Genomic DNA, 25150 nt, shown 5'->3' with positions numbered 1-25150 from the left:
AGCAAGCAGCAGTAGCTATGAAAAGAGAAAAAGAAAATGGAGAGTAGAAAGAAAAGGTCATCAAAAACAGTATTACAAACACTGATTCAAATGATGAGTTAGAATCCTTATTCACTTATCCTGCCCCTTTGATGGCCCTGCCTTTCCAAATACATAATTCTTCTTATCCAACTTAAATCTTGCCATGAGCTGAGTGAAAGGAAACCAATGGCACATAAAACCTTTCAAAATCTTCTCCCGTTTTTAAGTTATGCACTCCTTGAGAAAAAATCAACAATTCATTTTTGTTTTAACTATCATTTCCCTTCTAAAAATGGGTTTTGGAGCTGCCAAACATAAAGGAATTTTGAGAAACAAATTTCACCTTATTCCAAATTCTCAATATGGCTTGTCTGATAAAATGATTTTTAAAACCTACATTCACTGGAAAGATCTCAAATAATGATTGATTTAGAACAGCAAGCAGACTTTCCAGCCTACACAGAAACACTTTCTTGAGACACTCTGAACATCCTCTCCAACCAGCTGGACATCTCAGTCACATAACAATCCCAATGTTCAGAAAGGCTTCTCCTTAGTCAGATTCAATGCCCTCCCAACAACTGTTACTGAAGGGATATACCAAAAATTTCCCTTCGAACAGAGACTGTGTCTATGTAGTGGAAGAATAATTGAATCAATGGAATGTGCTGTTCTCTATTGCCCTCTCCATGCAGGTGCTTGCTAGCAATGATTACCGTATTTCCACTCTTGATTAAATATCCTGATCAGTCCAATCTGTTTTATCTCAGGATGCTATTATTGCATCAATCTGATTTTATTTCTTTGACCACAGTCAAATACTGTTCTAATCTGCACAGTCCACCATAGTATTAACTTTAATCCTTTTAAAATATTTTAGAATAACTATATATTTTTTCTTGTGTCTTAATTGACTTTTGCATTTTATTTGCTGGTCTATGACTGAATAAAGATTTGATTGACTTATATTTTAAACCAACATATTTGTCTTCTTGTTATTTATCTTAAAACCTGTTAGCACAACAAAACATTTCAGTTTTTTCATCAAAGAATCAATCCCTTTCAGGGGATCCTATAAGATCAAAACCAAATCCTCAGCAAAAGCTCCCAATTTAAAGGTCTTATTTTTTATTTTTTATTCAAAGCTTTACAAACCAAAATAAACAACAAAGGGGACAGAGGACAACCATGTCCTTTCCCCCTTCTGAATATCACATGGTTTAATCCAGGGGTGTCCAAACTTTTTTCAAAGAGGGCCAGATTGGATGAAGTGAACATGCTGGAGGGCCGAACATTTTTCCGAACATTATAACAACCTCAAAATTCAGAGCTGTTTTCGAACAGGTACAAAATTCTTGCATGAAAATACCCTTGGGCATATGTGTGTGTGGGGGGTCGCTCACAGGAGGCCCCCTAAGCATGGCCGTCTGGAGGTGCGTCCTCCCTCCCCTCCAAAGCACACAGCAGCCCCCCGCCCTTCCCCGGACGTCGCCTTCGCCCAGGGGAGCCAGAGGGCTTTGGAGCCGGGGCAACTCCGGCGGCGAAGAAAGCGCGCCCTGATTCTCCCGGGCCAGGCCTGCCCCGCCACTGCCTCACCTTCCTCCCTGCCGAGGAGGAAAGAACCAGCGTCGCACGCCCCAACCCGCTAGCCGCACCCCGGTAGCCTCCGCTGCCCGCACCGGGCTCAGCGCCTCGCTGGGAAGGAGGGGCACTCCTGCCCCGCCCAGCGGAGCCGCGGCTTACCTGGGCCGCGACTGGAAGGCATTCTGCACATGCCCAGAGGTGCCACGCCCCTCTGCCAATGCGGGCGGCCCCTCCCCCCGCCGCCTTTCCCCTAAAGAATGCCACAGCCAGCTTTCCGTGCAGGAGCCTTGCGCCCCCCGTGCGCCGGCTCCCTCGCCCGGTCAGCCCCTCCAGTCTTTCGCAGAAGAAATGGGCTGATAGATGTTGGTGGAAAGGACCCCCCACCCCTTGCCTCGCCTTGAGGCTGCTGAAGAGCCTCCAGCAATGACCCGACCTACTTCCCTCGCTTGCCTTCTCCAACTCCAAACTCGCTTGTCCTACGCTCGTCTTCCAAGTTTGGGCGGTGACGTCAGGATCGGGCTTCCGATGCGGCCCTCTCACCGCCCTCCCTCCTGTGGCAGACAGTCTTCTGCTTGCCACCCTCAATCAGAAGGAAGGGCCATGGGAGGGCCGCATTTACACAGAGCAGGGAGGGCTGTTAGAGGGCCGTATTAAACCGCCTCCCGGGCCGCAAATGGCCCCCGGGCCGGACTTTGGACATGCCTGGTTTAATCAATTCACCGTTAGCTATAATTTGAAGCTTTGGGGATGTGTATATATAAACTTGATTCCATGAAGAGATTTTCACTGAAATCCAATGTTTATCTCACAAATTTATGCGATAGGACCTTGTCCAACTGTCCCTCCATCAGTTTCTCTTCCCAGCTCAACAAATCAACTAATGCCTGAATAAACATTTTTCATATATTTTCAAAACGGTTCTGTTCAGAATAACCCTAAACCACAGACAGTTTTTTTTCTCTCTGAGTTCCAGCATAGCCAAATTGTCCTGCCAAATTGTCCAGTCCTCTCCCTAAGTCCAGTTCCCTAATTTCTGATTTTTTTTCTCTAAAAGTTCCATCCTGTCATTAAATGGTTTAATTCCCACTGAAATTTTGTCCAGTCTTTTTTTTAAAAAAAAAAGTTTTTCAAAGTCTTAAAACTAAATTTCTATAGGTTGTGCTAGTGTTGTACCCAAGATGTCAAATATCATCTTCATAAGAGACAATAGAAGCTGCTGCTCATCTCTAAACCCTGATCTGATACCCCTATGTGGATAGAAACTTGGGAACTCCATAAGGTGGTAATAGAAAAAAACAAGCAGAGCAATTTGATGCTACGAGCTGAAGAACATAGATTCATCAAAAGTAGTCTTTCAAAAATTAAAAAAAAATCAATTTAATTCTGTTTAAATGCTCTTTCATTTCCAAGGTTTTGCAACTCAGACAAATATATGAGAAAATTCTTAACACTTCAATATAAATATAGCTCTGGAAATAAAGTCTCTAAAGAAGAAGTATTCATTTGAAGCAAGTGTGGGAGGAATCTATCGCTTCTACCACCAAGGTATAGCCTCATTCACTAAGTCCTAAACAACTTCCCTTTTGTTATCCATTTTATGATGGTCATAATGTTCATAAATTACACAGACCATTGAACAGAAAATGATACAATTTTGTTTAACTATACCACATAAAGTAAAGTAAAAGTAGATAATATTGAAAGCTACCTTGTACAGGGTCAAAGCTATCTGCACACGTAGACACAGCCAGATTATCTTGATGACTTGCTGTTAAACTAAAATGGGTGTTTTGGAGGTGATCTGGCTAAATATTGTGAGGAACATTCCAAAAGCCAACACTTTTCCACTCACCAATATCTAATTCTCATCCATGGAAGTCACCAGTGGTTTTACCTTAGCTGGAATGTTAATAGACTGCACAAGCTGCTTTTGCCAGGTTTTGTTCTATTGACTGCTTTGATACGGTGTGAGAATCGTGTATTGGCACAGCTTCTTCTGTGTGCCTGTGTTGTGGGGATAGGTATTTGTTTCCCTGTGGATGACTATATGGTAAAATCCCTCAAAAACACACCTTGGGAACTCCATAAGCTGGTGATGGCTGTGGGAGTAATGTGATGTTCCTAGAAGAGCTTGGTAGTCACTAGTACTATTCGGAGGAGGAGGAGGAGGAGGAGGAGGAGGAGGAGGAGGAGGAGGAGGAGGAGGAGGAGGAGAAGAAGAAGAAGAAGAAGAAGAAGAAGAAGAAGAAGAAGAAGAAGAAGAAGAAGAAGAAGAAGAAGAAGAAGAAGAAGAAGAAAATAATCAAAGCAGCTCACTGAGTTCCATGAGATGGCAGATTAAGCAAAATTTTAAATTAGACATATTCATGACTGGATCTCTTTGGGTTTGAATCCATCTCCTTAAGAATTAGTAACCTGGTCAAGTAACTCCTCTTTGATGTTCCCCAGCCCATTGACTTCTCTCTTGACATAACTAAGCATGTTGTGGGAACAATGCCATTGTGTCAGATACAATACCATACTTATTTCAAGGGACTTCAAACCAAGCCATACTTATTTCAAGGGACTTCAAACAACTTCAAGCCATTCACTTATTATACTATAGTATTCTAAGAAGGTGGATGCAAAATATTCCCAATTGCTTTTCTTTTATCACCTGAAGGCACGAAGTACAACTACTTTTCTTGATGCAATATTATATAAAATAGGCCCTCAAGAGCAGGACGATTTTCTGCTTATCTAGAAAATCAAAAGAATAAACAGGCTCAAAGATCTCATTATTGTGTTCCCCATCTTAAATTGCTTCTTATACGTAAAAATAACCTTTCATATAAGGTAGGACTTTGAGAACTTCATATATACTAGCCAAACGTGGGAAGACACTCGGTACCTGCAATCATTAACTTAACTCAAAGTGTGAACTCTAATTTATTCCTGGCAATAGACAGACCTGCTCCATTCTCCTGAAGAAACAAGCATGGTAGGTCCCACCATGGGAAAGAGCAGAAGCAACCTCCAAAACTCAGCTGCTCAGCCGAGTGAGATGTCAGAGGACTTGACCTTGAAGCGAGAAATTGGCTTGACCAGTGCTATCTCACTCGTAGCTGGAACTATGATTGGATCAGGTATTTTTATGTCACCAGAGTGGGTACTGCATAACATAGGGAGCCCTGGTGGTAGCCTCATTATTTGGGCAGCCTGTGGTGTGGTGGTCTTCTTTGGAGCCCTGTCCTATGCTGAATTGGGAATTTTAATCAAAGAATCTGGGGGTGAGTATATTTACATCCTGAGGACTTTTGGGTCCCTTCCAGCATTCCTTTTTGCATTCACCTCAATCATTGTGGTAAGGCCTGCTGGCGTGGCAGCCGTCTCACTGAGCTTTGCAGAGTATGCTCTGGTGCCATTTTATTCTGGCTGCTCCCCTCCGCAGGTCATGATCAAATGCACGGCTATAAGCTGCATCCTCTTCCTTACGTTGGTCAACTGCCTCAGCGTCAGGTTAGCAATGTCCATGATGAACATATTTACAGCAGCCAAGTTCTTGGCGCTGTTGGTCATCGCAGTGGGAGGACTAGTGCTGCTTGCTCAGGGGCAAACTCACAATTTCCAAGATGCTTTTCAAAACACCAATATGGAGGCTGGAGCTATTGGAATTGCGTTTTATCAAGGTCTCTGGTCTTTTGATGGATGGAACGTCTTGAACTCGGTGACTGAAGAAATTAAAAAACCTGAAGTGAGTGAAGATTGCTTTTAATTTTTTAATAGATTAACACATTATAGATTAACTTATGGATGATACCTGAATTGTGATTTTATTTTGACATGTTAGATAGTTGCTTTAGATCTGCACATGTGACACCCAGTTATCATATGACCCAATTTTCTGGAAATTGTACCGGCCACTTCTGTCTGTGTGGCTTAGGTTCTCAGCTTTCATTAAAGAAAGTAAAAATGTAGAAGTCACTGACTAGTAGAAGTAGTGGCATGGTATTGTTCTAATAAGGCTATCACAGACATGCATGGGTAGGAAAAGAAGAGACTTGCAATGTCACTGTCTTAAATGTGAATTTCTAGGTTTCTTTCTGTTGGAGACTTGTGTCCAGAGCATATATACTGTAGAATGCTAAAAGAATACCAAACAATTAGGTGGCATCAGGTTTCATTTATAAGCAAATGCTTGTAATATAGTAGTCTTGGATGCAGAATATAATCTTCATCTAACTCAGGGGTCTTCAAACGTGGCCTTTTATGACTTGTGGACTTCAACTCCCAGAATTCCTCAGCCAGTGTGCCTGGCTGAGGAATTCTGGGAGTTGAAGTCTACAAGCCAAGTTTGAAGACCCCTGATCTAGCTATTAGTGCAGCTCTATAAACTAGCATTCAAAAATGTTGCATTTCTAAATCAGTGGAGGTTCAATGGGCAATCCTGTTCTCCGCATCCAACAAATGTTGCCTTTGATGAATTGAGCAAAGTATCACATTTGCATCATATTAGAACACATGGAACACAATGCACGTAACATTAGGTCACCCAGCCTTATGGAACTGGCCCAGGGTAATCCTATTTTCTCTTCTACATTAGAACAATTTAATGCTGGAGAATGCTGCAATTTCCAAAAAGCGCTAAACCCATCATCATTGTTAAACCTATCTTTATGTTCCAGTATGCCAGGATGCAACAAAAAATATGCTGCATGTTGTTAGACAACTACACGCCTTTCAAACAGTTCTATATAAAGTAAATAAGAAAGAGGCTGTCTTTGGCTATTAACTGGAATTGGGGGGAAAATGTATCTCTATATTTAGGGTGGGGCAAAAATTCAAGCATGACATTCTTTCAAAAGCTCATCCATGTTTAGGCTTGCATGAGATCTAAAAAAGACAGGACTGCTTTAATGAATCAAATGCAACTTGTTAAATAAAGCTAACACCATCAAATGGCCAACAGCTTAAACTTTGTGAATTGTATTATCAGGTGCATATAAAAATTGTTATCGTTATGTTGCACACTATTGCATTTTAATTTTCTTTTACATTAATATAAATCCATTTAATTAGTGTAAAGTCCTGTTCAGATAAACAAGCCATCCAGCAGCCTCCAAGATGCACCCAAGATGGCAGTAATGGCATGTAATTGTAGAAGAACAATAGGTGGAGTTGGGGGCAGAGTTAAACATGTCATAAGTTTAAAGTCCTTATGTTGCCATAAGTCATTCAAGTCCAGGTCCCCTTGAATTCCTTTGACCCTTATCTAATGCCAGTTTAATGCTGACCATTAGTTGACTAGATTCTTGTGTATAGGTTTGGAGAAATTTTCTGTGCTGTAGCTTAAAATATTGTTCTGAACCTTTGTGCCTGACAGCAATTGAAACCTATTTGTATATAAGTGACACTGCTGTAAATCAAATAACTTTTTTACAGCCTTAAGACATGAAAGATAGTGACTTCACAATTTTGCATATATAATTGTCAATTATTTAATTTTCCTTGTAAAAAAGGAATAATGTCAGCCTTTTTGGCTAAACAAAACCTAGATACACACTCTAATGGAGCATAATGAACTATACTTCATTAAGACCTTAATGAGGAAATCTTGCAAGCCTGAGTTACTTTCTGATTTCTTATATCCCATGAATCAGGGAGGAGCCTGTCTAATTAGTAACTTCTGCAGTTGCATGATTATAATTTGAGCACTTGGCAACCTGCCCACATTTATGACTGCAGAGATGCTTCAACTCTCACCCCCTGCCTCCCCACCCTCCTTCCAATCTCTATCCCATGGGTAGGCAACCTTGGCTCTTTTATGACTCGTGGACTTCAACTCCCAGAATTCCTGAGCAAGCCATTCTGGCTCAGGAATTCTGGGAGTTGAAGTCCACGAGTCATAAAAGAGCCAAGGTTGCCTACCCCTGCTTTTGGCTGCCTTACATTCCATTGTATCTGCTGCCCTGCTGCTATGCCCTCTACTGCACTTGCTGCCTCCCACCTCTCTGCAATGTACCACTCCTGGTGCAACCCATGTGTCACCCCTCATCAGTAGCAGGAGGAAGAAGATGGCAAAAGTCATCTGGGGCAGCATGGCATAGCAGGTTGACAGAGTACAGGAAGGTGGAGGTGCAGGGCAGAGTAAGGGCAGTGGGGACAAGAGGAGCGATGGAAGGCCCAGTGGCAGGGGCAGTGGAATGCAGGATAGGCAGAGATAGGAGAGGCGGGTGGGGTGAGTTGAAGCATAGGTGAGCACAGCTGGCCAGGAGAGGTGTGAAATCCTCATCTAATAACGTCCTATAACACAGTGGTTAAAAAAAAGGGCTTTTCTCTCAATCCCCCTTTCTGTTCTTGTCTAGCCTGCTCTTCTGCGTACCTTTCTTCCCCATCACTGCAGGCTAGATTCCAATCCTATATTGAGAACAAAGTCTTTTTCATCTTGTGACCTACAGTCTTCTTGTAATGGTGGTAGGCTACATAGATTGGGCTTCCAATTGCAGATAAAACTGGTCTATCAAAAATGAGGCATAGGCATTCAATGTGATTTCCACTGATCTCTCTGGTTCTGCATAGCCTTTCCAGTGCATCAGATGCTACACATGCTTGTTAATAGCATGGGTATTAGCCCACTACTCTCTGAAGCCAGGTGGGTGTGGTTGGGTGGGCATGGCTGGGTGGTCACAATTGGGTCAGCAGGACAAATAGAGGTAGGTGGGTGAGCATGACCAGCTTGGCGCGGCCAGCTTGACGCTGCTCACTCAGCAGGGCTGACATGGTATGGCCAGGTGGGCATGGCTGAGCATTGCCAGGTGGATACATCTGGCTTGGCCTCACTGACTCAGCACAGCTGGATCAGCACAGAACATGTCACACCAGCTAGCTCGATGTGGGGATAACTCGGTGCCCCACAAGCTCCTCACCTCCCCAAACTGCTGGCAGCTAAGTGTGTGCGCACACCCCCACATCCCATTCCATGTTTTGGGACTTTTTATCCACAGAGGAAGGAGAGGTCCTTCTCCCAAGCCCAGGCATGATTGGCTACTTGCCAGCTCAGATGTCGATAAAAGTCTCCAAGCTTGGAATGGTGCATGTGTGTGTGCACACAGCACACCAAGGGAGACATCTTGCTCCCAATCCTAGACATCCGAGCAATGGCATTTCCCTGTCCGGTGCCGCCCCTTCCCCAGTCAAAGCAGCAGGTAGAAGGCAACGCTGCTGTGCATGGAAGTGCAGAAGAAAAAGTTTGCAGGAAGCAGTTTCGTCCAAGTCCAACATCTGCCTTGACAGATCTCTGGAGAGAAGGCGGGACCGCATGGGGGAAGCTGGTCAGGCAAAGCAGGAGGCAGAAGTCTACACAAAGCAGGTCCAGCAGCTCAGAGAAATGACCTTGCTAATAAAGATAATAAATATATGTTTGCCATGAATGTTTCCAAAAAGGAGCAGGTAGACTAAACTATGAGACAAATTATCTATTTCTGATGGGCAAATAAAATTAATCACATCAGGAAAGGGACTAGGAAAACTAATACCCATGCTATTAACAAGCATGTGATGCGCTGGAAAGGCTATGCAAAACCAGAGAGATCATGGAAAATCACAACGGATGCCTGTGCCTCATTTTTGATAGACCAGTTTTATCTGCAATTGGAAGCCCAATCTATGTAGCTTCCACCATTACAAGATGACTGTAGGTCACAAGATGAAAAGGCTTTGTTCCCAATATGGGATGGGAATCTGATCTACAATATGAAGTACTGTCTTGAGCAGCCTACTGCAACAAAAAGCAAGATTCTCCCAGAATTTCTTTTAACAGAATTTATTGAAAGGTAATGGAAAATTTTATACTTGGTTTCAATTTGTTTTATCTCAGATATTGTTAAGATACAGATAGTCCTTGGCTTACAACCGTTCATTAAATGACCGTTCAGAGTTACGACTGGTCGGTGAAGTTGCAGCCATTGCAGCATTCCCATGGCCATGTTATCATGATTCAGGCACTTGGGCACCAGCTCACCATTATGATGGTTGCGCTATTCTGTGGTCTTCTCTGATGGCTTTCTGCTAAAAAAAGGTCAATGGGAAAGTTGGCAGGAGGTTGCAGCTCACTCCTGCCACTTTATTGCCTGTCCATCCCTGCGCTCCTTCATGTCTGGCCCTAGCACCCGCCAACCTGCCCACGTGCCGTAGTGCCCATCTATGACACCCATCCACTCACAGCTCTGCCTATTTGCCAGGTATTCTACTTTATCTCGTATTACTTCCCATACCTGAGGTCCTCACTTAACAACTCACATGGTCTTGGGGTTACAATGACAAACTGCTATTGCCAATGCTTTTTGTGACATCATGGTTTATGACCACATCGCTTAACAACTGTCATTGTAATGTGAAGACTACGTACCTCTCTAGAGAACTTTAAAAAAAAAAAGAACTGATGAGGAAGCTGCTTTTTTAAACTTGATGTGAGGAATGTCTCGATGTCTGCTCTGTTTGGAAACATGAAAATAATACTCATGCTGTTTTAATGAATAGAATTACATAACCTTTAGTAATTACTAAAAATAGGTGATACATTTGGTCAAAGACTGAAGCAATTGTTCTGAGGCATTTTTGAAATTTCCACAACCCTACTATGAGCGTAGATAAGATAATGAAATAAAGTGAAAAGATTAAGGAACAATTCTGTTCCAAGACATATGTGCTTGAATTACATCTAAAAATGAAGAATACTAAGGTCTCTAGGAGTAGACAATAATTGCACTAAACCAAAATCCTATGAAGCAAACATGTAGTAATATTTTTAAATACTCAGGAAACACAATTAACTGAATGGTATAAAAACCCTGAGTGTTATTTTGTGATAGAACTCTGGATACTGGATTAAAAAATATTTCATCTCTAGAAGAAGTTGAGAATTTGGGAAGCAAATACTTTGTCCTGTCAACTTTGGAGAAAGATAAATATTGAAGCATATATATCTGACAGGTTGCCCAGCCCTGTACTTACCTAGTAAGGAGAAATGCCTTTGGTATGGATCATCCCAAAGAGTTCCAAATGTCTCCAAGTTGTTACTCCAAGTTGTGAATTCAAAATGCTAATCAACAAATAACTATACATATTCAGGATTAAGAAAATGTTTAAAAGCAAGTTAATAACATATTTAAATACCAACTCTACTGAAAATAGCAAAAAGCTCTGAGAATTGAATAATGTGCTACGTGGATGAAAAAATGAGTGATTTGTTATTTTTAAATTGTTTTTCCCTAGGATTATTTGAGTTATAAATATATATTTTTCTTTGCTGTACTACTATCAGATAACTAAATAATTGAGGGTCCTTGATGCTGTTTGAGCTTGGTTGTTTTCTTGTAAACATTTCATTACTCAAAGTAGGTAATATCAGTTCTAGTCCTAGGTAAATTGGGTAATGAAACATCTGCAAGAAAACAATCAAGCTCAGAGAGAACCAAGAACCCCGCATTTCAACCCTGAGTTACTTATATTCTCCCTTATTAGAACTAAATAATTCCAAATAGAAACAAATTGGAAAAGAGCAAATCAGTCTGAGCTGAAAGAGTTGATCAAATGGATATTAGATCAATGTTCCACGTTCTAATCTGATAGTTTCCCTTAATGTAGGCCTTTCTGATGGTACTTTTAAAAAAATCACTCTATATTGATATTCCAAGAAAATAAAAAAAATACTTGTGGCTCACATAATGTTCCATTTATTTAGACTATATTATGTTAATGCTAATTACTACCAGATAGCTCAAATATGGAATAAATAATGATCTCTAAGAAGTAATATGGGAAATCTTGGATTTCTAAATCTATTATCTTGTTAAGAATAAACAAATATTTTTTAAGAAATAAACAGGTTCCCACATCTTATGAATTATTCCATTTGCAGTTGTTTGAAGACTTCAGAAATTTTGACTTAATTCTGAGATTGATGTTTGTTATTCAGTGGGTTTTCTCCCCATTTTTGTCAGCATTCTTTAGCTAACATTTCATTAGATATTAACAGATTGCTAAATAATTTACTGCTTAGAAATAGCAAGAGCAGGTCCATGTGAAAAAGATCATCCATTTTATATAGGCCAACCTGATAGCAAAGCATTTATTACAAAATCATTGGCTATGAAGATGGTTTTCAAAATATAGAGTTAGAAAACATAATGTAGAGATTTTAAAGGGCAACTATTGAACATGCCATTCCTGATCTGCCCCAGAGCATTGGGCAGTCTTCAGGCACTCATTTATAATATATTAATGATGTTATTTCTTTTCTTTTTCTTGGTTGGATTACAAAGATCTCTGAAGAGAAGGAGGGAATGGCTGGGGAGCTGTGTGAGGGAAACTGCCCAAACAAGCCAGCATTCTTACCACGCACAAGCACGCTTTTGAGAACCACAAGCTCCCCCCGCCATGCAGGACCAGGGAGTGCTGTTCCCCTGCCTACTCTTCTTCCTCTCCCGAGATCTGTCAAGGCAGAAATTTGACCCCACACCTCCACACACAGCATCACCCTCCGCCTCCTGCTTTGCCTGGCTAGTCTCATGCACACGTGTGTATACACACACACACACACACACACACACACACATTTCAAGCTTGGAGACTTTTATCCACATCTGAGCTGCCAAGCTGCCAATCTTGCCTGGGCTTGGGGAGAAGAACCTATCCTTCCTTTGTTGATAAAATGTCCGCAAACCTGGACTGGTGTGTGTGTGTGTGTGTGTGTGTGTGTGTGTGTGTGTGTGTGTGTGTACACTTGCACTTGGCTGCCAGCAGCAGGGTTGAGCACATCTGGCCATGCTGCCTCAGCCACGTTGAGTGAGCGGCACTGAGCTGTCTGCGCTGACCCAGTCATACTGACCCAGCCACATCCACCTAGTTGCGCTGACCCATCTGCAACCACCCATCCACACCCACCCGGCCACTGTGAGTTGCCATAGAGCCCTCTGGAGCTATGTTGAGAAATCGACTTTATTTGCTGAACTACTGGAAAAGGCCAATAAAATTTGAGACCAACTTGCAGCAAGGTTAGGCAGAAGGCAATGTTTTTGTTGAAAGCCACATCAAATCCTCTTCAGCAATTTTGGCTCCCTCTTGTCTGTGGGTGTCTCCAGCTAGTATGCAGGTTTTGCCAGATCTAGTTGTTCCTGTAAAAAGCAGTGAGCAGCTTGCCTCTCTTGCAGAAAGTCCAAGATATGAGGAACTGCAGATGCAGGAGGTCTGGAGGGCAATGTACAGGCATGGAAGCCATAATTTGCATGAAAAGGAGACATGCTGATGTAGGAATGTATTGCATTATTATGGGAAAATTCTACAAGTGATGTAAGCTAAATTTAATTGTGTCTCTTATAGCATCTTCCTATTTAGTTCAATAGATGCTCTTATAACATTTGGTTCAATTCTCAGCTTCTCCATATGACTCTAGATGGTGAGAAGATGACAAATGAATGTTAATGTCTAATAAAGGAGAGGGGGCATTCCAAAACTTGGAGGTAAATCGAGATCAGCAGTTTGAGATTACTTGCTTGTGTAGGCCTGCATACCTAAAAGCATGGTCTAAAAAAGCGCTGCCATTTCCTGAGCTGAGGCCCTTGCACGCAATGAAATGGATCATCTTTGTAAACAGATTGTAAACAAATTTACCACCACAAGTATTTATTTATTTCCTTAAATTTATATAGCCATCCATCTTATTTGCAAGATTTTGAGCAGCTTACAAGTTAAAAATCCTGTGTAAATAATTAAAACACTACGTTAAAAAAATGCTGGCATACCCTTATATCAGGTGGAGGTCAGTAATAAAATCTATTGATAATGTGTCCCAAGGTCACAAAGCAGAACTTGGGTTGCAGCAAGCAGCTGGCTTTCCATGGACAGATTTCACCAGTCATCCCATGACTGGTTGAAACATAATCCCGGATACCTGCCTTTATTCTTGGCACCCAAAATCCCTAAGGACCCAATGCTGGATTTTAAACAGTCACCCATAACTGGCCGTTTATTGTCCTGACGGAGTCATAACATTTATTCCCCTTAAGGAAGGGGAAAATATAAACAACCATTGTGAAGCAGTTACCCTTCTTCAGACATGAAAGATGATAGCTCATCCTGTGAGGCTTCCTGTAGGTCATTCATACGAGTCCTAGAATAAACAATTTATTGCTGCTGCTCTTTAGTTTGAGCTAGCAAATTAACAGTTTGTCTCTCTGCACCCAGCCTTACAAACTGGCCTTCATCTCTTAATGAAGAAATGAAGTTGCTTAACAGAAGAATTATGACATTGGGAGCAGTAGAAGGCATAGGGCATCTGGAAACTTGTTCTGGGAGCTTGATATATAGGAGAAATATTAAAAATTAAAATGGGTGAAAAACTGTGCTCACCCGACCTGCCAAGGCAAGAGAGTCTGTGTTTTCTGCAGAGTTTCTGTGAGCAGCTTGGGCCTGGAACAGCTGGGATGTCCCTTCTAGACGGTGCCTCCATAGCTGGAGAGTCAACTTTACAATAAATAACTCTTTATGAAAATGCCATAATTCCCTTTGGCTGGCTGAAGCAACCTAGAATAGAATACATACGGTGAGAAATCCAACATTCGCCACCCACTGGAGGCAAAATGATCCAACCACCACATTGGATGCATTGGTTGGTACCACAAATCGGGGTGGAGAGTCTGGAGCTTAAGAAGTGCCTGTGAAGAGAAACAGCATTTAAACTCCTGAAATACTGCTTGCTGTTGAGTAGAACATGTGAATTTTCATCCTTTCTTTAAAGTGCAGTTGATGGGAATATGTGGTCTTCCAAATTAGGAATGAACTTCTGATAGAAATCAATAAGTCCCAGAAAACTCTGGTCTCATCTATGAAATTGTCTGTCATCCCTGAATCTGCAAGTGTAGAGTGTTGTATTTTCTGGCCTGAGTCAAAATAAAGAGTAACAGGAATAATAAAATGTGCTTGACCGCCTTGGGCAATTTTGCAGAGATTCCATAATGGTTTGAGGGTCCCTTTTTTTTGGGGGGGGGGGAACTCTTGTAAAAAAAGTCCTGAAAGTTTCCCAAAAACTAAGACCTTGAAGCAATTCAGGCAGATGTTTATTATACGGTCAGGTGTGAAACGTTGTTTTAAAGGTTGAAATACAAAACTATGATTTTTCAGCAGATGAAGGAACATAAGAAATATTATATGCTAAGTTCTTTTTTAGTCTTTCTTATTTTGTTTTCATAGCTCTGCACATTGGTTCGGTGTTGTGCTTGCATATTGAACTACGGTAGTTTCTGTTTTGTGAAATCTTTTGTATTTTCTCTCTTTGACGACGTGACAAATATCTGAAATTGTGTCTATATATTTAGAACTGAATATTAAAAGGTTATGCAGTTGCACGCCTGTATGTGTACATAGCTCATCACTGTGTGTCTTATTTTCCTCTCTTTCCAGGTGACTCTGCCAAGGGCACTGATGATGGCTATACCTCTGGTGACCTGCTTTTTTTTGCTAGTAAACGTGAGCTATTTTGCAGCCATAACTTCTGTTGATTTTCTGACTTCGGGTGCAGTTGCCATTACCTGGGGGTGAGCAATGCTAAACACTGAGGCCTTACCAGCCTATTCAACATAGATGGCTACATCTTCTCTAGCATTTCTGCACCGTGCAGTCACTCAAAAACACTTTCTCATCTCCAACAAGTGTCACAGTTTCAGCCTTGCAATACATTTAAAACAAGGAGCATTTATGTAAAAAAAGCCCTTTTGGGGGAGGAAAAGAAAGGGAAAGGAATTACTAAAGTATTGAAGTACAGATACTCCTCGATTGATGACCACAGTTGAGCCCAACGTTTCTTTTGCTAAGTGAGACGTTTGTTGAGTGAGTTTGGCCCCAGCAAAACCTTTCTTGCCTTTCTTTCTTAAGTGAATCCCTGCAGCTGAGAAGTTAGGAACCCGGTTGACTTTGCTTGTCAGAAGGTTGCAAAAGATGATCACATGGCCTTGGGACCCAGCAAAGGTCATAAACAGGAAGAGTTGCCAATTAGCTGAATTTTGATCATGTGATGATGGGGATGCTGTAAAGGTTGTAACTGTGAACATGGTCATAAGCCATTTTTTCCAGTGCCATTGTAACTTTGAACTGTCACTAAATGAACTACCTATAAGGACTACCTATAACGATGGTTACTTCGGTCATATTGTCTGAATGGGACATGGAGATTGAGAAAAATGCTTAGAATCACCAATTTCTCCTCTCCGTTTGTGACACAATCTCATTCTAAGTGGCACTGTTTTGTAAGCTATGTTAGTTTGTTGGCCTGGTTTAGCGATTGATTTATCTTGTTATCCTCTGTGTGTCTGTGTTCCACTAATGCATTACTCCCTTATTATTTTACTTCAGTTATCAGCGATCAGCTCTCTGTGTTCAGAAAGGCACATCCTTATTCCTTATGAATAGTCTGTTCTCTTTACACAACACTGTGCCCTTCTTCTGAAATTTGGCATGATTGTATTGAATTTTAAACAATTAATAATCAGTGTTTACATTTGAATATAGCCACGCCAAATTTCAGAAATTTCTGCTTCAAAAAAATATTTGAACACATCATTAATTAGAAATCCTCTACCTTGAATATTGCAACCTCTTCTTGACCAGTATTCTCCCTGTTGGCCAGGCGATCCTCATCCCCTCCCCCAGTGTTTCACCTGTGCCAAACACAGGTAAACCGAATCAATTAACCCTCCCCCACAACCTCAATAAAGCCACCAAGAAGAATGAGACAAAAGATAGAAGAGTCCTGCAATTCCACATCAGGCGCTAATGTTGCAGGGGTCCTCTCCCGGGGGAAAATATGATTAGTCAGAGCTCTGGAATATTATGGGCAAACTCTAAAGAGTCATTCAATCTCACTACATTCCACTCTTCATTTTATGAGATTTATTACCATATTATTAAAGCCAGAGAAAGATCCTACCAGCTGTGCAAGTAATGGACCAGCATCAGTGCCTAATTTAGATGAAAAGATATTATCTATGGCATTGGAAAAAAGATTATTGAACAAACATAGTGTCATCTCTCATTTATCCAACGCACTTTATCCAACTCAGTCAGGATTAATCTAAACAAACAGACAGACTGGCATCTATAATATTCATTAGTGGTGTACATTTTGGAAAGAGCTAGAGACGATTGGACTCATCTGTTTTAATTTTGCTGGATATTGGGAAACCTGTTGGTAAGATTCATATTAAATTTCTGGGTTATGAATTTTTAAAAGATTTAGATTTGGTTTTCTAATGATAGGGAAATATGAGATCAAGAACTCATCAGGAAATGCAATAATATTACAAGTAGTGATTCTTCCTTATCTAAGGACAAGGACAGCAGACTTTTTTTTAGTCATTTTTTTTTCCTTTTTCAAGGAAGAATTTAATTTTACACATAAGGTGAGAAGCTGCTTGACAATCAGATCTTTTGCTGTTGGGTCTCTGTTTGATGGTCTGACACATGCTGTTTACTCCTGAAGAGTGAAAAAAAACCAACTAAGCAATTATAGATTCAACTGAGAGCTAGAACATATGCAGGTAATCCTTGACTTACAACAGTTTATTTAGTAACCATTCAAAGTTACAACGGCACTGAAAAAAGTGACATGACCATTTTTCACACTTATGACCGCTGCAACGTTCCATGGTCACGTGATTTACATTCAGATGTTTGACAACTGGTTCATATTTATGACGGTTGGAGTGTCCCGGGGTCATGCAATAAACTTTTGTGACCTTCTGACAAGCAAAGTCGATGGGAAAGCCAGATTCGGTTACCAACCGTGTTGCTAATGTAACAATTGCAGTGATTCACTTAACAAATGTGGCAAAATGTGTCATACAATGGGGCAAAACTCACTTAACAAATTTCTCACTTATCAACATAAATCTGGCCTCAATTGTGGTTGTAAGTCGAGGACTACCTGTATATACTATGTCTAATGAATTAATGTAGAGCTTTCAAACCTGCAAAAACCTGAGCTGCAAAAATCCCAGGGATTTACTAAATGTCATCAAAGACAGCAAGATAATTCTCTTGGCTACTAGCGGTCTTCTTTGTTTATGCAGTCAAGATTTGATAGCTCTTGTTAATGAAACCATATAAAGCCTCTTGTTCTGAGGCAAGGATATCCTTTTTGAAATCTTCCCTTCCAAATCTTGATTGGATTGATGGGAGTTATACTTCAAAATAATTTAGAGGGCATGTTTTTCACTCTTACACTTCAAGCAGTGTTTTAATTATGCTCTGAAGCTTCTATCCTGCTAAATATGTCTTCCAAAGAGTGGCATATCCACCATTTCTGATTAACTGTGAAACCAATTTTTTTTACTATACTTTAAAATTTAAATTAGTATTTATTGAAAGTACCACTGATTTGGAACACGGAGACCTACAGTATGGAAAAGCCATACAATTTGACTCAAAAGTGATGAAGAACAGAGTCACCTGGCACACAGATTTCTTTCAACTAAGGCATTATGAACATCAAGTCAAAATATAAACTTATAAGGTGAAATCTGAGCTTGAGTTAAGGTCTTCTTGGTCCTTAACCAACACCCTAGCCAATCCACTATGGCTCCTTTTTGGTAACATTTTGTTTATTTCCCTCTAAAGAAATAAAGTCCTGGGCAACTGGGTGTGGCTGATGTCATTGGCAGTTGCCCTTTCTTGCTTTGGATCAGTTAATGGAACATTCTTTTGCGGAAGCCGGGTATGCTACATTGCAGCAAGAGAAGGCCATATGGTAAGAACATACTACTTTTTCTATTATATTCATGAATGTATTATTTAATCAATCATTTTCACGTTAGAATCTTTTACTGTTATTTCATGCTCCCTTGGCTCCTTTGTGAATTTGTAAGGCTGTCTTCTAGTCAGCAGTTGCATATGGTTAGGGGTGTGTAACCCAAAGGACAATATATAAATAAAATAAAATGCATTAATGAACTGGCATGATGGGAGAATGAAAGACACAGTGCTTCACATGCCATACATTGCTTGTATAACCTACGTTCTGTATTAAAGTTTGACACTTTTAATTACCTGTAACTCAGTTGAGCCAATTTAACAATTTAAATTCTGTAATTTGAACCAACTAACCTAATGGACCTGAACTCATTTAAAACTATGACTGTTTGCTTAGCCATCAGCTATATTAGGCTATTGAATTTTTGAAAATACATAAAATTGAATCCAGATTTAGGATGTAATCCTATACTTACCGGTATGTATCCAGAAGTAAATCCAATTAAACTACTTTTGAGCAGGGATGGGCATCAGTGTATAAATTAATTGTATGTAAAACGTATTGGAATTAATGGGGCAAAGTAGTTACTAGTTATCTTTTATCTTAATGGGAATTAAGAACAATATATTTACTTTGGCTCTCATGTCTTGAGTTTTAAATCTATTTGTATACAGATAACAGTAAAGAATCAATGAAAAACAAGTGAGGCTTCTGAGAATTCATTGTAACTTTTTGATCACAATCCTGCACTCCTCTCTTGTCCAATGAAAAATGGACAACACACCCAATTCTTCTACATGTAAACAGCACAAAACCGTAGCAGAAATGCAATTGCAATTATTACTAAATTCAATTGTGAATAAATGTTATAGTACTGAGCAGGGCTTTTTTTTATCAAAGAATGCCCAGAACGGAGTTCCGGCACCTTTTTTGGATGGAACCTTGTAGGGTAGGCAAGGCGGGTTGTATGACATGTGTGAGTTCCAGCACCTTTTTTTTTTTTACAAAACAAGTACTGGTACTGAGCTATAAATCAATTAATTTGTGATCCATGGCCATGTTTATCAATCTGCTGATTATTCTCCTCCTCTTTTCTGTACTCCAGAGTAGCTCATAAAATTTTAGGTCTGGAGTCCAACAGCTGGCTCAGGACACTGAAAAGAACTATGGTATAGAGGTGTCAGCTTAGGCCTGACTGGTTCATATTCTGCCAGAAGAACTGTGAATTTTGAACTTCCCAACCATACAGGAATTAAGTACTCTGCAAGTACTTAGCAAGTGCTTGAGCCTGCTGCAGAAGAAAGCAGCAGTTGTATTCTGTCCTGAATACAACTGATGTTCCCCTAAAAAACATAGGCTCCAGTTCAGGTTCTAGAGATACAATGTTTCAGAGAAATTAACATGCAAGGAATAAGTTTGGTGGGCTGCTGGCAGAAAGACCGTTGAAGCTGCGAAATTCCAAATGACGTGAGTGTAAAGTCGCGTGCTTCACATAGAGACGGACACAGAGCTGGGGTAAAGATGAGTTTATTCTGAACAGAACGAACTGGGGAAACAGGGAAACCTGGCGTCTGTTTGTACCTGCCCAGGTGGATGGCATCCAATCAGTTCAAACCTGGGCTTCCTGCCAGTGCAGGTGACAATGGGTGTAGATCCTGGCTTCCCACCAGGCTGACCATGCCTGGGGTTGTCAACAGCTTAAGTCATTAGGCTTATCCTGAGTGAGCAGTCATTGCCCGGAGCTGTCCAGCCCCTCTGCTGATCTGCACCATCAGCCTCCTGCTGTGCTGTCCTTTGTGTATGCTGGGAGGCATACACTGCAGTGAGTTCCATATAACGGAACTTAAGTGTTGCTCATGAGGTTTCAAATTATTTCTCATAGCATAACCACCAAGTTTGCTGTTCATTCATTTACTCATTAAAACTTTGGAGAGCTGGACAGAAGCAAAGAGCAAAGCAAACCCCGCAGCATAGTTAGTTATGGTCTTTTTTGTTTCATGTCTTCATTTTCAGCCCATCTTTCTATCTATGGTTCATATACGTTATTTCACACCTTTTCCTGCTCTCATATTTACTTCTGTGGTGTCCATAATAATGGTAATACCTGCAAGTTTCAACAAGATAGTGAACCTTTTCAGGTGGGTATTTCTCGCTACTCATAATTACTCGATGAAATTGATCTCTTGGCATCTTTTTGATTATTTTTATATATTAAAGTGATATTGCCTAGACTTCAGAGAGAGGAAGGGGGTGTGGTATTATTTAGTTATTTGTGTTACTTAATTATTTCTTTTATACAAACTTTTTCCATCCTGCTTGCCATGCAATACATCTCCAGCAATGTAATGTGGTGACCAAAACTGGATGCAGTATTCCAGGTGTGGTTTTATCAAGGATTTATAAAACAGTACTAATACTTCACTTGATGTTGATTCTATGCCTCTGTTTATACAACCGAGGTTTGTATTAGCTTTTTTGGATGCTGCTGCACACTGCTGGCTCATGTTTAAGTGATTGTCCACTAGGACTCCAAGGTCCCTCTCACAGTTACTAGTTCGAAAGGACGCTCAGCTGTGGATGTATCTCGTGGTGAAAGGAAAGTCCGATGCTGTAAAGATTTTTTCTCCATAGGAACCTGGAATGTAAGATCCACGAATCAAGGAAAGCTGGACGTGGTCAAACAAGAGATGACAAGACTGAACATCGACATCTTAGGAATCAGCGGACTAAAATGGACAGGAATGGGTGATTTTAATTCAGATGACCATCGGGTATACTACTGTGGGCAAGAATCCCTCAGAAGAAATGCAGTAGCCTTCATAGTCAATAAAAGAGTAGGAAAAGCAATACTGGGATACAATCCCCCAAATGACAGAATGATCTCAGTTCGAATCCAAGGCAAACCATTCAATATCACAGTAGTCCAAGTCTATGCCCCAACCACCATGCTGAAGAGGATGAAATTGACTGGTTCTATGAAGCCCGACAGCACCTTATAGAACTAACACCAAAAAATGATGTCCTTATCATCATGGGGGATTGGAATGCTAAAGTAGGAAGCCAAAAGATAACCGGAATAACAGGCAAGTTTGGTCTTGGAGTACAAAATGAAGCAGGGCACAGGCTGACAGAATTTTGTCAAGAGAATACGACGGTCATAGCAAACACTCTTTTTCAACAACCCAAAAGACGGCTCTAAACATTGACATCACCAGATGGTCAACACAGAAATCAGATTGACTATGTGCTCTGCAGCCAAGGATGGAGAAGCTCTATACAGTCAGTAAAAACAAGACCAGGAGCTGACTGTGGCTCAGACCATGAGCTTCTCATTGTATACCCGATGGTCATCTTAGGATTAAACTGAAGCAAGTAGGGAAAAGCACTAGGCCACTCAGGTATGAACTAAATCATATCCCTGATGAATATACAGTAGAGGTGACAAATAGATTTAAGAAATTAGATCTGATAGACAGAGTGCCTGAAGAACTATGGATGGAGGTTTGCAACATTGTACAAGAGGTAGCAACTAAAGCCATCCCAAAGAGAAAGAAATGCAAGAAAGCAAAATGGCTGTCTGAGGAAGCTTGCAAATAGCTGAGGAAAGGAGGGAAGCGAAAAGCAAGGGAGAAAAAGAAAGATATGCCCAATAGAATGCAGAATTCCAGAGAATAGCTAGAAGAGATAAGAATGCCTTCTTAAATGAACAGTGCAAAGAAATAGAAGAAAACAATATAATAGGGAGGACCAGAGATCTCTTCAAGAAAATTGGAGAGATGAAGGGAATGTTTCATGCAAAAATGGGCATGATAAAGGGCCAAAACGGCAGGGACCTAACAGAGGCAAAAGAGGTTAAGAAGAGGTGGCAAAATTACAAACTATCGCACCATTGCACTCATTTCACATGCTAGTAAAGTTATGCTTAAAATCCTACAAGCTAGATTCCAGCAGTATATGGATCGAGAACTACCAGAAGTACAGGCAGGATTTCGAAGAGGCAGAGGAACTAGAAATCAAATTGCCAACATACACTGGATAAACATCTACTTCTGCTTCATTGACTATGGTAAAGCCTTTGATTGTGTGGATCACAACAAACTGTGGCAAGTACCAGATCATCTTATTTTCTCTATATGTGGATCAAGAAGCAACAGTGAGAACTGGACATGGGGCCACTGTTTGGTTCAAAATTGGGAAAGGAGTCCAGCAAGGCTGTATACTGTCGCCCTGCCTATTTAACTTATATGCAGAGCACATCATGAGAAAGGCAGGGCTAGATGAATCAAAAGTTGGAATTAAGATTGCCGGGAGAAATATCAACAACCTAAGATATGCAGATGATACCACTCTAATGACAGAAAGTGAAGAGGAACTAAAGAGCCTCTTGATGCAGGTGTATGAATGAACGAACTTTTATTGTCAAAGTACAACCATGTATACACTGAGATTGGCTGAGCCTCCCTTCGTGCCCCCGCCCCCAACTTACAGTGACACAAACTCTCCATCTTATTACATCATGTGAACTAATTGCACAACGCATCGGCCTCGCAAGTCAATCATGCATAAAGTTTATAAAATTATTTCCCGTTCAAAAGCCTAACAGCCCATGGATAAAAGCTATTCTTCAGCCTGTTGGTATGGCTGGCTATACTCCTATATCTCCTACCCGATGGTAGGAGAGTAAAGAGATCAGGGTGTGAGTCATCCCTGAGAATCTTCCTCACTCTTTCAAGGCAGCGAGCCCTGGAGATGTCATCCAGTGGTGTCAGGGGACAGCCCACAATGTCTTGTGCTGTGCTCACCACCCTCTGTAATGCCTTCCTATCCGCAGCTGTCAGACCAGCATACCAAACCACAATACCATACGAGAGGACACTCTCTATAGTAGACCGGTAAAAGAGGGTCATAAGCCGTTTTTCTACCCTGTTCTTTTGCAAGACCCTGAGAAAGTGAAGTCTCTGTTGGGCCTTTCTGGCCACCTGGGTTGTATTAATTTTCCAGGTCAGATCTTCGCAGAGGTAGACTCCCAGAAATTTAAAGGAGGAAACTCTCTCCACACAGTCCTCCCCGATTTAAAGTGGGGCAGGTTCCTCCTTTTTCCTCCGGAAGTCTAGCACCATCTCTTTCGTCTTGCCGATGTTTAGTTGCAAGTTGTTGTTACAACACCATATGGATAGTTTTTGTACCTCCGCCCTGTATGCTGTCTTATCCCCACCTGTAATAAGACCCACCACGGTAGTATCAACTGCGAACTTAATTATCACAGTAGATGGGTCGGATGATACGCAGTCATATGTATACAAAGAGTACAGGTAGGGGCTAAGCACGCAGCCCTGTGGCAAGCCGGTGCAAAGCTTCAGGGGGGTGGACAAAGCAGACCTGACACTCACTGTTTGTAACCGGTCACTAAGAAAGTCTTGAATCCAATCGCAGATGGAGGGGGAAAATTTCAAGTCAGTCAGCTTCTCAATGAGAGTGCTTGGCAAAATGGTGTTGAAAGCTGAGCTATAATCAACAAAAAGCATCCTGACATAGCTTCCAGGTTTCTCAAGATGACTTGCTACAGAGTGTAAAGCAGTAGCTATGGCATCGTCTGTTGACCTATTTCCCCTGTAGGCAAATTGATGTTTATCAAAATCCAGTGGGAGGCATGTCCTGAGATATTGGAGAACCAGTCTTTCGAAGCAATTCATGACTACAGATGTTAATGCAACAGGTCGGTAGTCATTCAGGCACTCAACTGCAGTTTTCTTGGGGACTGGGATAATGGTAGCTGCTTTCAAGCACGATGGTACACATGCCGTTTGCAAGGAGATGTTAAAAATTCTTGTCACGACCCCTGCTAATTGGTCGGCACAATTTTTAACCACTATCCTCAGCACCCCATCTGGGCCTGCAGCTTTGCTGGAGAGTGAAGGAGAGTGCAAAAGTTGGCTTGAAACTTAATATTAAAAAAACCAAGATCATGGCATCCGGCCCTCTCAATTTGTGGCAAATAGATGGGGAAGAAATGGAGGTAGTGACAGATTTTATTTTCTTGGGCTCCAAGATCACTGGAGATGGGAACTGCAGCCACGAAATTAAAAGATGCTTGCTCCTGGGGAGGAAAGCCATTGCAAATCTAGACAGCACACTAAAAAGCATAGACATCACCCTGCCAACAAAAGTGCGTATAGTCAAGGCTATGGTCTTCCCAATTGCATTGTATGGCAGTGAAAGTTGGACTATAACAAAAGCTGAGCACCGTGCTTCCGGTTCTGGATCACAGTGCGGCCAGATGTGTAAGGGGAATGCTCTCCACGTCGTCTGGATTTCTTCGCCAGGGGACCCCTGTAAAGGGGTTGAAAGTCACCCAGTTGGCGGTAGAAGGGCGGTGGCCCTCCTATCGGCTTGGAGCAACTCTCCGAACCAATGAAGAAAGCATCGGCCACTTCCATGGCCCATTGTTTCAGCTGTTTCCTACCGAATGCCAAAAATACAACAAAGCACTTGAAAGCACTTGAAAACTGGGTGAGAATTACCTTCTTCTTTTCCTAACTTTCTACTTTTCCTGCTAAAAGCTTTCTGAATTTGTTTCCCCTTGCGAGGAGAGGACAGCATCTGTCCACATCGGGAGGAGAAAAAAAAAGCCTGGAACTAGATAATACTAATTAATTGGACTTACTGCCTTTCTATTTTTGGCCCCAAATTCCTACACTCACAGAAATGGACTATTCTACCTATTTGATTAAAAAGGGGACAAAAAAGAAAAAAGAAATAAAAAGA

General features: G+C 41.2%; 1 protein-coding gene across 1 annotated transcript in view; it reads left to right on the top strand.

Annotated features, from left to right (window-relative positions):
* Positions 1-4597: 4597 nt before the first annotated feature.
* LOC310632582 (b(0,+)-type amino acid transporter 1-like) overlaps positions 4598-25150 on the top strand; it is a gene marked incomplete at both ends in the record, with an annotated part of 28643 nt that continues 8090 nt past the window's right edge. The window contains 4 exons of the mRNA XM_083349830.1: positions 4598-5338; positions 15043-15176; positions 18253-18382; positions 20399-20523. Of these exons, the coding sequence (XP_083205956.1) occupies positions 4598-5338; positions 15043-15176; positions 18253-18382; positions 20399-20523 (1130 nt within the window). The remainder of the gene's footprint in view (positions 5339-15042; positions 15177-18252; positions 18383-20398; positions 20524-25150) is intronic.

This window comes from Vipera ursinii (assembly GCF_947247035.1).
Source record: "Vipera ursinii genome assembly, chromosome: 1".
Taxonomy (NCBI): Eukaryota; Metazoa; Chordata; class Lepidosauria; order Squamata; family Viperidae; genus Vipera; species Vipera ursinii.
Note: the sequence above shows the minus strand (reverse complement) of the source record. Positions and strands in the feature narration are given on the sequence as shown.